This window comes from Octopus bimaculoides, chromosome 2, assembly GCF_001194135.2.
Source record: "Octopus bimaculoides isolate UCB-OBI-ISO-001 chromosome 2, ASM119413v2, whole genome shotgun sequence".
Taxonomy (NCBI): Eukaryota; Metazoa; Mollusca; class Cephalopoda; order Octopoda; family Octopodidae; genus Octopus; species Octopus bimaculoides.
In genome coordinates this window covers 184104285-184119661 of record NC_068982.1, presented here as the reverse complement: position 1 = coordinate 184119661, position 15377 = coordinate 184104285, and the positions used below count along the sequence as shown (strand labels likewise).

The following is a 15377-nucleotide window of genomic DNA, read 5'->3' as shown; positions in this document are numbered from 1 at the left end:
ATATATATATATATATATATATATATAGGCTTGACTTGGGTGTGTAGTTATGAAGTGTGCATCAGAACCTCATAAATTGGGGGTTCATTTCCAGAGTGAACACTGTTGGGCTGGTGTACTATACTATAGCAGTAAAAACTTGAAGAAACCTGTCGTGTGTATATGTGTGAGTGTACATGTACATACATGTATGTGTGTGTGTGAGTGTGTGTTCATATTCCCTTTGTCCAAATATGTGTGCATTGGTCATAAACCAAGTGTCCTGGTTCATGTAAAAGCCATCATTTATTTGCAGTTCACCACAAAAGCATGGCTGGCCTGTTTATTGTTTGAAAGACTGGGGTAATTATTACTTGCTTGGAAACAGGTGAGCGTTAGCAACAAGAACAGCATACGGCCATAGAGAATCTTCCTCAACAGTCTCATATGACCCATGCAAGCAGAGAAAAGTCTATATTAAAACAATGATTATATAAGTGTGTGTGTATATAAATATAGATACACACATGCACACGTATACACACACACACACACATATATATATACACACACATATATATGCATACTCACATACACATACACACACACATATGCATAACAGATGCATGAAATACATATTTTGCAATGTGTGATGTGTAATATTTGCTGTGTAATACATGTGTAGAAAGCACTTTGTGCAACGTGCGTTGTGAAGTACTTTTTGTAATTCTCATCATTATCATGTTTAATGTCCACTTTTCCAAGATGCTTACATAAGTCGGAGGGCATTCATTACAGTTGATTTTGCTACAATTGGATGCTCTTCTTCCTGTTCACCTGTTTCCAAGCAAAGTAATATTTCCCCATGATAGAAGATTAAAAATAAACGACACCTCTTGTATGACAGTGACTCCTGCTTACAACTATCATGCCATGTCAAGACAAGGCAACAAACACACAACACATAAGTATGTATATTATATTATTATGTATGACAGGATTCTTTTAGCCTATTTATCAAACCCACTCACAATGCTTAGGTTGGTCCTGGAATATAGTAGAAGATATTTGCCCAAGATGCAGCATGTAATGTGTGTTGCAAAGTGCTTTATTGTGAAGTTTATATTTTATAATGTGTTGTGGTATTACTGACAGGACATATACATAATCTAATCATACAATGAATGTTGTGCAATTTGCTCCAAGCAATTTACTGTGTAATGTGGTGTGAGGAATATACCTGCCATGCATCTTCAGATGTATGTTGTGTAATATATGCTATTTAATACATTATGCAGTATATGTCATGTAATGTACGTCATGATAAATAAATATATATTTATGTAATAATATAATGAATGTCATATATGCATGATATCCAATACTATGCAATATTTATAAATTTATGAACATTATACAAACAATATTCATATTGTTGGGTGACTCAGCAACAAAATCAAAAAATTCTAAGTTATTAAGTAATGACTCACAGCTTTAGCTTTGAATAAATATTATTTCATTCAACCTAATAGTACTGAGTACTAATTCAATTCACTTAATTGTGGTTCACTTCAGTGTGTATGTGTACACACACACACACACACACACACGCACACTCGTGTCTGAGTGAACATTCAACAAGTAGAGAGAACTCAATACAGGTATGAATTTTATACAGTACCTATGATGTAAAAATTTGCTACTCATGTTTCATGGTCAGGCATTGAAGTTATCTCAAATACATCATATAAGCTAGTTGGAAAGAAGAATTACATAGGCATAATTGAAGGTAAATTCAAGAAAAGGCTTTTAAAGCATAACTCGTCCTGTAGATATCTTGACAAGTGAACTTTCACAACACTGGCTAACTGCTTTTTGGGAAGTAATAGAACTCAACGTGGATTATGAAATTAGGTGACAGAGAATTTTTGAATGGTGCAGACTATAAACCAATGAGGCAACGAAACATTAACTTTCTTGAGTGGAGAACATGTACATAATGGGGTAAGTAATAAAACTCTGGAAACTGTGTAAATAACAGGACCAAACTTTTTATTAGGTGCCCACACATTGATAAATTCATACTAACTCATTAGTAAAGCCCATCAAGGCTAATACCCTGGAGTGCACACAATACAGATGAACACTTGCAATACAACTGTATATATCACTAGATATTTGTTATTTAATACACTTGACACTTCAAATATCTCTTTAGCACAATACACATACAACTTGCACTAACAAGATACTACCTTCAAACATAACTGACAACAAAACAAAATCTCTTTCACACTGACCACCACAAGTTCCCCTCTCATACACTTGCACAATTTATCACAACTTTAATACAAAACTTTTCTTATACATATCTAATTGTCTAACAATATCCCTTTCTAACCTTCTCTAATTATATTTCTCTTGAAAATAGTTAATACATGGAGCAAAACTTGACTAATAAAAACGAGTTGTGGCCCTTCATCATATTCTTTCCTATTCCTTCTTGCTTTCTTCATCAGCAGCCATTTTAGTTTTGCTTGAGGCATATTTGTGCTTTGTGAGAATTCAAACTGTAGCTTAACCATGAAACTTAAGTAGAGAATTAGTACATTTTAAATGCTACACAAAGGTTACATATGTATGTATTTGCTAGCATATAAGATGCTTTCTATTTTCAAGGAGATTTTGTGCATAAAAAAAAAGAAATTTAGTATGTTTGGCCATACACTTACTGAAAGATATTTAATGTGGTTTTGTAGAGGAAAATGCATGATTCTATGCATGTAAATACATTATGACAGTATACTGGAATGAAGTATGAAACCCTAAATTTATCATAAATATACTACGTTATAAGAGTCCTATATTTCAATTTATGTTCTTTCAGATCAATGGTATTGTTGTTTGTATTTTGGTAGAGAAATGCCATACAGGATGTGAAGCTCATGTTCCTGGCTGTGATGGCTTATGCAACAAAAAGATAAAGTTACCTTTTCAAGTCATACTGACTCACAAGGGCCAGTTTCCTAATTTCATGGCATATATATATTCCCCACCTGGATGGGACACTGGTCTGTTGCAAGATAATTCATTTTTGCCTGCTGAGTGGACTGGAATAACATGAAGTGTTTTGCTCAAGAACACAACATGTTGCCTGGTCCAGGAACTGAAACCGCAATCTTACAATCATGAGTGCAACACCCTAACCACTAAGCTACATGCCACCACACAAGTATAAACACAGATAAAATACCACTAAGCATTTTTCCTGGGGTTGGAATGATTTTGTCAGCTTGTTACCTTGATGGTTTATGTAACCACAACAGGCCACTAGGGTGGTGCAACAGCACTATGGCTTTATAGTTATCCACTTGCTGCAAATCGCTAGCAAATGGATGAAAATTTAACATTTCTTTCATCTTTCTAGGAGATTTTTCTTTTCATTTTATTTAGATCAGTGGTACCTGCACTTTTTCAGGTTGCCACCTGCCTTGGTACCCATGCCATACTCCTAGCCACCCACCCTACCCATCCCATCACCACCACAAACATAAACCCACTTTCTGCATCAAATTCAAAACTATATTTTACAAATAAAACTCAACCTAATCAACCCAATATTTTGGGGGTTTTTTTAATGTCATATTGCCCCCTTTTGGCCACCCCATTAGCACCCCATTATTCTTCAACACCCCACCCCCAAAGGGCAGTACTACCCACTTTGGAACCCACTGATCAGGTGATAAACAATTGTTTCTTAAAGGTAACAGTGCCATTGAATAATGTACGCCATTTAACAGATATGGATTAGGATGTATAATGAGATGACGTGATACTGTCCTGTATTTTAGAGATGAGGAATTCTGCACGTTATTTACATTGGATGGATATGTGTCCTCATCTTATTTGTTGTTACCACAACATTTCGGCAGATGTACTCTCCAGCCTTCATCAGGTGTCCTAGTAAAATTTTGAACCCAACCCTAGATTCTCATTCCTAAGGTATTTTTTTGCTGATATTATTATTATTATTATTATTATTATTTATTCAAATACACAACCAATGTAAATAATGTAAAAAAAATTTAGAGATGATCTGATGTCCCTACATAACTGCCATACTCTAAGCAATTTTTTAGTAAGTTTTTGTTATCAATCTGTGATAATTTGGCTTACTTTCAATATTTTATTAGTATTAACAATTATTGTGCCTACGGGAATTATGCTTATATTCAGCTCTTTAGCATATGATGCTCAGTCTCCCACCTGTAAAACAGCTGTATTAGATGCAGAGGCAATTTTTGGATGCATTAAGAAAAAAAAAGCACATCTTATATGCTGGCAAATATGGTATATATATATATATATATATATATATATATATATATATATACATATATATATATATATATATATATACATACATATATACACATACACACAAATTTTTCCACTTTGTAAGAGTAATTTACCCAGTATTTTTGCTGTTCTAATGGCAATTCTGCATTCAAAAAAATATCATCTAATTTGTATCATTCTATACACATTTTGACACTTATAAAAACAAATGTTAGTTTGTATGTATACATATATACATACACATACATATCAGGTATGTTCACACACACACACACACACATCAGGTATGTTTTATAGTGGATGATGTAAAACATTATTACTTGCATTACATCACATATTATATAATGTGCATTCTGCAAATTGTATCACGCAATATATATTGTGGAATGTGCAAATTTCTCCAAGATTGTAATTAGGTAATTATTATTAATTTATTAATTTATATCTACATATAAGTACACATACATACATGCATTTATATATATATAAAACTTTTATGGGTTCTCATTGGGGCTGTTCGATTCTCCTGATCCATCCTTCTTGGAATGCCAATCTTGTGCATAGCCAAATGACAAGAGTTTTGACATTGATGTACAAGCATTTTCCCTTGGACAACATTTCTTTCCACTTCCCTTCATAGGAGCATCACCACTGAAAGTGAAAAGAAGATTACTTAGTTATGGACAATTAGGTCTGTAAAAATAGCTTTTCAAAATGTCTACACTAAAGGACATGCAACAAGTCGAGACAGTTATAATGTGGCAAAAAATTCTAAGTCGGTTTGTCAGAACATTATGGTCAGTAACTCAATAGCTTGCAGTTCTTGTTCTGTAATCAAATGCCATCATCACTATCTTGTATTTTAGTGAAACCTAGAGCTACATTATCTAACATGTATGTCCCTTAAGGTGACAGTCATGAATTCAGAAGATTTGGCAGCAATTCCTTGTAAGGCAAACTTCTTGACTCGAGTACACAATTCATTGAGGGAGTGTGGTACAGTTGATGAAATACATGCTATCTTTATCTCAAAAGCCTAGGTGAGTTTGTCTTTCTCCCACTCTCTCTCATCATCATCATCGTTTAACGTCCGCTTTCCATGCTAGCATGGGTTGGACGATTTGACTGAGGACTGGTGAACCAGATGACTACACCAGGCTCCAATCTGATCTGGCAGAGTTTCTACATCTGAATGCCCTTCCTAACGCCAACCACTCTGAGAGTGTAGTGGGTGCTTTTACGTGCCACTGGCACGGAGGCCAGTCAGGAGGTACTGGCAACGGCCACGCTCAAAATGGTGTATTTTACGTGCCACCTGCACAGGAGCCAATCATCACCATCATCATTGATACACACACACACACACAAAGTAATGGGGATCTAAATGATCTGGGCAATTAACTTGGTAACACTCCAACATATATCAGGTGAACAGGAGACACTCAGAAAGAATACACAAATACTCCCAATACATATATACACTTTAGCCAACCCTTGGTTCCACTTCACTTATATACACCACCCAGTAACTTGAGTGTACAAACCCACCATCAGATTTTCTCCATTTTCTCTCCTACCAAGGTAGCCATGTATCTCCTTTAATGCAAGACATCTCTACCTGGTTACAGGCACTTGACACAGTTTGATGTAACAAATGTATGAATGAACAGTGTGACAGATAGATAAAACATAGTCTTAAATCACATGAGGAGAGAGAGTAGAGCCACGGTATTGATATGAGGAAATAGTAGGGACACGGCTGATATGAGGAAATAGTTGACACAAGGAGACAGTTAGGCAGCACAGTTGATGTGAGGAGACAGTGGGAACATAAAGTTAACAGGAGGCAACAATATGAGTCTTGTGTTGACATCAGGAGGCAATAGAGAGTGAAAGTTGTCAAGAGGAGATAGAGGAGACACAGAATTGAAAATGAGGAGACAGAGAGGACAGTGAAGAAACAAGAGCTGCTGACAAAACAGTGGAGATGTAGTTGAATTAAGATGACAGTGGAGACACAAAGTTGACATGAAGACACAGTGGAGACAGAGATGACATGGGGACACAATGGGGGAACACAAGTTTAACATGAAGAAACAGTGTTTACGAAGGGTAGATGATAATTGAACACAGTGGTCACAAACCTTATTTCAGTCTGTGTGATTGGGTTTTTCCATTGCTGTGGATGTGCTGTGGCTTTCTTGATCTGCTGTGTCACTGGTAATGGTTCAGCCATCACATTTTCAAAATCATTCTTCTCTGACAACTGATCACTTACACTTTCCTCTTCTTCTTCTCTCTCTTCATTTCTGTTCTCCTTAGGCTCAGTTGGAGAGTAATAACCGTGAATAAATGGGTGATCATAGCTTTCAAGTTTTCTATTGAGCCCAGCTGGTTCAGTTTTCACAGGTTTGACTTCACACTCCTTGGGGCTTGAAACCTCATAGTCTTCTTTGGTCTCACTAGACTCTGACTTGGGTGAGGAAACATTACTCATATATTCTGGGGCACCAAACGTCCAATTGCTTCAATAGATAATACATAATACATAAAAATTAAGTAAAAGATAATAAAAAATGCATAACATTTATGTATACAAGATGTAGTAACTACAAGGTTAGGGTGCTACAATACTAATCACACGGTCATAAGTTCAAATTGTACTAGGGTCATAGTGTTGAGCTTCTGAGCAAGTCACTTAACTCTGCTTGTTACAATGTGCCTGAGTGAGCAGAAATAAGCTTGGTCACTTCCTACTTTAGATGAATAATTAGTGATAAGAAGGGCACATCCCCCGGTGAATATAATTATTAGTTACAACAAATAAACCATCTTGGTCAAATAATAACAACAATGTTGCATATTTTACTAAGATGGAAACAGTGTCCTGTTGACTGGCAGGATAGTTTTGGAGAAAATTTGGAAAAAAAAAGAAGCAAAAACAGAAGTTGGCTCTGTGGAAGAGTTATTCTCATTGAGCTGGACATCCAAGCCTGATTATAGTTGACTTATAAAGCACACAACTAAACTGGAGATAATCCAACTTTCTTTTATTACAAGCATTGACTCTATGCAGCAATTGGGAGAGGTCAGCACTTTTAAGATACTATTCTCTGAGACAAGAATGGAAAAAAAAAATATACAGCAATCTACATGTCTTGAAAGGACTAATACCAAATTTTGTCACTGAGAGCTGTTCAAATTGCTGAACATATTGTCATTGCACAATGCCATAAGTACTCTTCAGACACATTGAGTCAAATACTACAAAACATCTCCACTATCATAATATGACATCTTTTAAGAATAAGAGAAAATCATTTGAACTAATTCTGTTATGTAACTGGTACAGACATAGTTTGTTGAAATGAAATGATATCACCCTACTGCTACAAAGAACAGGGGTTTTTTTGCTGTAAGGTGTCTCTATTAGAAATGATATGCGACCCTTAGTGGTACAAATCAGTGAATCACATGAAGATACATTATTAGTTTCATATGCTGGCACAAGGTCAGCAATTTTGAGGGAAAGGGTAAGTCAATTACATTGACCCCAATGTTCAACTGGTACTTATTTTACTGATCCCGAAAGGATGAAAGCAGAGTCACCTTGGCAGAATTTGAACTCAGAACATAAAGACAGACAAAATGCCACTAAGCATTTTACCCAGTGTGCTAACAATTCTGCTACCTGGTCACCTTATGAAGATACACAATTGATGCACTGTCCGAGCGTGATCGTTGCCAGAGCACCAGCTGTCTGGCTTTCGTGCCGGTGGCATGTATATAGCACCATTTGAGTGTGATCGTGACCAACGTCGCCTTACTGCCACTTGTGCCAGTGGCACATGAAAAGACATTCGAGCGAGATCGTTGCCAGTACCGCTGGACTGGCTCCTGTGCAGGTGGCATATAAAAAACATCATTTGAGCGTGGCTGTTGCCAGTACCCACCTGACTGGCCTTCGTTCCAGTGGCACGTAAAAGCACCCACTACACTCTCAAAGTGGTTGGAGTTAGGAAGGGCATCCAGCTGTAGAAACTCTGCCAAATCAGATTGGAGCCTGGTGTAGCCACCTGGTCCACCAGTCCTCAGTCAAATCGTCCAACCCATGCTAGCATGAAAAGCGGACGTTAAACAATGATGATGATGATGATGATTCACTAGCTTTCAGTTCAAATCCTTCCAAGGGCTTGGCTAAAGATTACATCAGTCTACAGCTGTGTATATTCCTTTCAACCAGTTTACGAAGACAAAGTTGTGTTCCAACAATACAAAGCTTGAAGACATCTCTGTTTTCTAACTCAACAGAAATGAAGCCTAGAAAACAAATTAATCAGTAAAGTATATATTAATTAATGCATCCGTTTAGATGTGTGGCCATTCTGTAGCAACATCACTGTTACTATAATGAGCTAGTGTCTACGTAAATCTGATAATCTGTAATGAGCTACTCACCCTTCATCTTAGTCACAAATTTGTCCTTCCTCAATAAAAACAACAAACACAGCCAAGAGAGACTCTATATACTCACTTGTTGAACTGCTATAAATGGCAGTCAAACCTCCCTCAAATTACACACTACACCTTATGTGTTACATAAACAAGGACACATCAGACAATGTCCTTGAAGCATAAAAAGATAGGATGGCCATCACTGGAACACCCATGGTTGTAGGTGTTCTCACAGACAGAGTTAACAACAACGATAAAGCACTTACACACTCTTCCTCTTCTGGGCATCTTCTGCAGCATTATCCTCCAAATAAAACCAATTTACTCGATTATAAGGTACAGCATTTGGTTTCCCAGCAGTTTCTTCATGTTTTAACAAATCTAAAACAACAACAACAATAACAACAGTAAAGACAATTAGAACATTACAACATCATAATAGCAATACATCAACACAACAACAACAATGTTACAACACTACAGTAACACTATAATACCACTACAACACAGCACCACAAAAAACACCACAATAGTGTTACAACACTACCTAATGGTTTCAAATTTGGGTACAAGGCCAGCAATTCTGGGGGAGGGAGTAAGTCAATTACATTGACCCCAGTGTCCATCCGGTACTTATTTTATCAACCCCAAAAAGATGAAAGTCAAAGTTGGCCTTGATGGAATTTTACCTACAACACTACATAATACAACAGCTCTGCAACAACAACAACACAGTAACAACATTGTAAGAATCCTATAATAACACATTACATAAGCACTAGATCAACATTATAATACAACAAACACAACATAATTATAATAATATGACAACACTTCATCAACACTAAAACAACAACCGTAACACTACATCAGACACAAACATGAAATTTCATTTTTTAACTCTACAAATAATAATAATATTAATAATAAATAATAATAATAATAAAAGACGAAGTTGCAAGAATGTGAACTATGAGGAGAGTGTCTGTTATCCCAGTAGTTATAGGGGCACTCGGAGCACTAACAGCCAAGTTCAAGAAATATGTCATAGAAAGCAGGATTGACATGAGAGCAGAGCAAGCCCCCAAAACTGCTCTGCTGGGAACAGCTAGGATTTTGAGATTGGTACTTAGTTGTTGAATGTCTGCCACAATAATTAACAACCAAGTATCAAAGCTTATAATGTGCGGAAAGAGACCCTGTGAGATCTCCGACAACAGACTGGTATCCGCTCTCACAGAATCAACCAGAACAAACAAGAGACCAAGCACTCTGAGAAGTAAAACGATGATGATGATGATGATAATAATAATAATGATAATAATAATAAGAAGAAGAAGAAGAAGAATGATAATAATAATAATAATAATAATAATAATAATAATAATAATCATAATAATAATTTCCGATATTGTCCACAAGGTCGCAAATTTGGTTTGGAAGAAACTGTCACTTACATCAGCCTCCAAAATATGACCGGTGGTCCAGGAAGGGGAACAAGAAATCAATCTGGGCAGGATTGGAAATCAAAATATAAAAAAAGAACAAGATAGCATAAGACATGGCTTTCGTTGCTCTACAGATTCTATCAAACAACTGTTTATTTTCTTTGTTTTTGTATTCTCTCTCTGATTTGCATAGAAGAAGACAGGCAGTGTCCATGACCATTTACGGGGTCTTTGAGACTGGAGGGAGGGATTGGAGGAAAAAACTCTTCAGACTAGAAACCTGGTATATGTGCTTCAGTGTAGCCAGTGTTTCCCAAACATTTTTTTTTTTTTATCTATGGACCCCTTTTCATTTCGATTTTACTTAGATGGACCCTCCTACCCATTCAATGTTTAAAAAATTCTATTCTAGGCGCAGGAGTGGCTGTGTGGTAAGTAGCTTGCTTACCAACCACATGATTCAGGGTTCAGTCCCACTGCGTGGCACCTTGGGAAAGTGTCTTCTACTATAGCCTCGGGCCGACCAAAGCCTTGTGAGTGGATTTGGTAGACGGAAACTGAAAGAAGCCCGTCGTATATATGTGTGTATATATATATATATATATATATATATATGTGTGTGTGTGTGTGTGTGTGTGTGTGTGTGTGTGTGTGTGTGTGTGTGTGTGTGTGTGTGTGTCTGTGTGTCTGTGTGTCTGTGTTTGTCCCTCCACCATCGCTTGACAACTGATGGTGGTGTGTTTACGTCCCCGTAACTTAGCGGTTCGGCAAAAAGAGAACAATAGAATAAGTACTAGGCTTACAAAGAATAAGTCCTGGGGTCGATTTGCTCGACTAAAGGCGGTGCCCCAGTATGGCCGCAGTCAAATGACTGAAACAAGTAAAAGAGTAAAGAGTAAAAGTGATATTTTCATAATTACATATTTTTAGAAATTATATACATTAAAAAATCATTGAAATATTTTGTGTATTCTAGAGGTATAACTAAATTATTGTAGATAAATTTTATCAACAAAATCTTATATGGAACCCCAAGGGCCATAATGGACCCCAGTTGAGAACCACTGATGTAGACTCTGCGAAAAGCATCCAAAGACCAGGTGACAGTTTCAAACTTGGTAATAAATTGAATCTACAACCCAAGGGATCTTACAATACAGTTTCAATTTATTAAAAGAAATGTAATAAAGGACTCTAACATGGTCATCATCATCATCATCGTTTAACGTCCGCTTTCCATGCTAGCATGGGTTGGACGATCTGACTGAGGACTAGCAAGCCAGAAGGCTGCACCAGGCTCCAATCTGATCAGAGTTTCTACAGCTGGATGCCCTTCCTAACGCCAACCACTCAGAGAGTGTAGTGGGTGCTTTTACGTGCCACCGGCACAAGGGCCAGTCACACGGTACTGGCAACAAATAAAATAATAGAATCCAGGTCTAACGCCTGCCAGCATGGAAACCAGATGTGAAATGATAATAAAATCCAACTAAAAACACAACATAAATACATTGTTCTAGTGTAGACTTCAAAACCTTTATCAAAATCAGAGAACCAAGGTGGGGACTTTCTGTGACATTATCACAATTAGAGAACCAAGGAGAAGATATTATCAGAATCAAGAAACAAAGGTGAAGACAGTATGTGATATACGTTTCAAATTTTAGCACAAAGCCAGCAATTTCAGAGGAGTGGGTAAGTTGATTATATCAACCCCAGTGATGAACTGGGACTTGTTTTAACAACTCCATAGGGTTGGCAGAATTTGAACACAGAATATAAAGACAAACGAAATGCTGGTATTTTGTCCAGTATGCTAACAGTTCTGCCAGCTCATTTGCCTTAAGACAGTCCATAATACTATCAAAACCAGGGGACCATGGAGGAAGCAGTGTATAATATTATCAAAACCAGGGAACCAAAGTGAAGGTAGTGCATGACATTATCAGAATTAGAGAACCAAGGTGAAGACAATGTGTGACAATAACAGAATGAGAAAAATTAAAGGGAAAACAGCATAGAATATTAGAATAGGTAGTTGAAAAATGGATTGAACTTGTAACCTTTCACTCCACGTTCCTTAGCAAGCCGAACATATTTTGAATCTGTGTCTTTAAAATATGGCCTTGATGGTTTTCCATCATACACGTTCATTCCAGGTACTTGAGACATTTGGTAAATTTACAGGTGATTTTTTCTAGATTAGATTTTTGGAATGGTGAATGATAAAACCAGGCTGCAACTGAAAAGGAAAAATAATAGAGTTTTTTTTATTTATTGAAAATAACTTAGTTTATACATGTTATTTAATAAATTATTCATTATAAGGTTACCTGTCCTTCCCAGTGACAAATTTATCCCCACTGAATGAAAACAACATACTCATTCATAGCCAAGAGTCAAGGTGAAGTTGGTATGGGTATGATTGTGGTGGTAGTCCGTGTTGGCAACATACAAGTTGACATGTTGTGGGGAGAGAGAACAACTAATGTTTTGGGCAACAGATTTTCTCAAAGAAACTCTGATTTCATCTAAAGTATTATTAATACAGAAATAAATTTATTTCTCAAACGCGTGATCAGAATAAATCATCCATATAATGCAGAAAAATACGTTACTGGCCAGCCATGAGACTCGAACTCATAGCGTCTTATGAAGCTAAATTTATAAGTTCTAAAATTGCTGAAGAATTTGTTGCTGGGCAATTTGGTTTAATGGTAAAACACTTGACATGTAATCACAGAGATGTGAGTTTAAGTCTCATGGCTGGCCAGTAACGTATTTTTCTGCAATATATGGATAATTTGTCCTGATCATGCTATTTATAGCATTATCACGCGTTTGAGAAATGAATTTATTTCTGTAGCTTACAATACATCTCAACGCTTCTAAAAAAAAAAACAAAAAAAACTTTGTTTACTTTCATCGTTAAAGTATTAATGACTCGAAACGCCTCAGGTAGAGAGACATTGTGAAATGTTGAATTAATAAAAAGATTGTGAAGTAATCCAGTATATGATTACTTTTGTTAGCATGAAGTACCGAGTTCAAATTACAGGAAGAGACATCATATGATTGATTGAAATTCTATAGCGGGGCAAAGAGTTCTCTCAACCGTTTAATGGTCAGAAAACTTGGAGAAGTTTCAGCAAGACACTGTAACAGCAGCAGGTGATAAAAGAAGGAAGAAAGCAGTAAAACAGCTTGTTAATATGTTATTGTTAATGAGTGTGTGTGTGAGAGAGTCATCAAGGAAGTTTTGAAGTAGTCACTTAGCCTGTTATAATATAGTTGAATAAATCGCTCTAGGGAGCAGTCTATAAACGTACGGACAGAATGTTATAGAATCACACCTCTCATCACCGACGTCACCAAAGTAAGATTGGTCATAGAATATGTATTGATTTCTAACAATAATATTGATTACTGTCCTTTGTGCAAGACAAATATGACTAAAGAAAAGATGTAAAAAAAAAATAACAACAATAACAATAACAATGAAAGAGAGAAGTCGTTGTTTGTAGTATCCATAGCAACACAATAAGGGCAGACATGGCAAAAAAAATTATTCTATGACTATATCCTAATTGCATGTACCTATACATAATACAATATATATATATATATATATATATATATATATATATATATATATACATCATCATCGTTTAACGTCCGCTTTCCATGCTAGCATGGGTTGGACGATTTGACTGAGGACTGGTGAAACCGGATGGCAACACCAGGCTCCAATCTAAATTTGGCAGAGTTTCTACAGCTGGATGCCCTTCCTAACGCCAACCACTCAGAGATACATACATATATATATATATACATATGTATATATATATACATACATATATATACATACATATATATACATACACATATATATATATATATATATATATATATATATATATATTATGAGGATGGGGAAATGAGGTGTGTTAGTGTATATGGGGTGGGGTACATCTATGCATCATTGTTGCCATTATGGTGTGTCCTCCCTCATGGTCTGTAATTTTTTAGCAGTTCAACAAATAGATCAATAAAATTGATAGCAAACTAAGTAGATAGATATTAGTGTTGATATAATTGACTTAACTCTTGAAGATAGTGCTTTAGGACTGTTACAATCCAATTACTGAATCCAGCAAAAGGAATAGTCTGAGGTTCCCCAGTCCAGCATGAAACCACAGACCACTGTCAAGTATTGAACTTCCTAGTTTTAAGATTAATCTCTCGTCTACAAATATCTTCCATAGAAACCATGCAAAATCAGACTGGAGCCTGGTGCAGCTCTCCGGCTTACCAGTTCCAGTCAAGCCATCTAACCCATGCCAGTATGGAAAGCGGATGCTAAATGATCATGATGATACACACACACACACACACATACACAAATGTATGTATACATATCTATTTTTTGTTTGTTTCATTCGGTATTTTTCTCAATTGCCATCCTTGTATACTCAATATAAGCAGATTAGAATAGAGAATAGAAGAGAGGATAAATAAACAGAAGCTGGGTTATAGAGATGAATGATGCAGAGGTGAGAAGGTATTAAAAAATGGGTCAGACAGCAGGTGTAGACTCAACAAGGATACGTTGAACAAGAGACCCAAATGCAAATGTACTCAGTCTCCATCACAACTACTATTTTAATGTTCAATTTGCTTTGCCTGTAGAGGTGAGGGGGGTGCAGTTCTTCAGTACTGTCTGTCACCAATCATTGCAACCCACTGTCATCTCTTCCCCATGTATTCTTGGATGTCCATTTTCTATAAGTTGCCTCTCACACACACACATATTTTAATGTATACTACATTCTAGTGGAGGTGCAATGGCCCAGTGGTTAGGGCAGCGGACTCGCGGTCATAAGATCGCGGTTTCAATTCCCAGACCGGGCTTTGTGAGTGTTTATTGAGCGAAAACACCTAAAGCTCCACAAGGCTCCGGCAGGGGATGGTGGCGAACCCTGCTGCACTCTTTCACCACAACTTTCTCTCACACTTACTTCCTGTTTCTGTTGTGCCTGTAATTCAAAGGGTCAGCCTTGTCACACTGTGTCACGCTGAATATCCCGGAGAACTACGTTAAGGGTACACGTGTCTGTGGAGTGCTCAGCCACTTGC

The 15377-nt window shown here is 36.7% G+C and overlaps 1 protein-coding gene across 1 annotated transcript in view; it reads right to left on the bottom strand.

The window, feature by feature from the left end:
* Positions 1-4750: 4750 nt before the first annotated feature.
* The window catches only part of LOC106883890 (uncharacterized), an 18950-nt gene continuing 8323 nt past the window's right edge, over positions 4751-15377 (bottom strand). Inside the window, exons 2-5 of the mRNA XM_014935031.2 lie at positions 12305-12483; positions 9060-9174; positions 6483-6863; positions 4751-4989 (exon numbers count right to left, since the gene is read on the bottom strand). Coding sequence (XP_014790517.1) covers positions 4833-4989; positions 6483-6863; positions 9060-9174; positions 12305-12413 — 762 coding nt within the window. The 5' untranslated portion in view covers positions 12414-12483 and the 3' untranslated portion in view covers positions 4751-4832. The remainder of the gene's footprint in view (positions 4990-6482; positions 6864-9059; positions 9175-12304; positions 12484-15377) is intronic.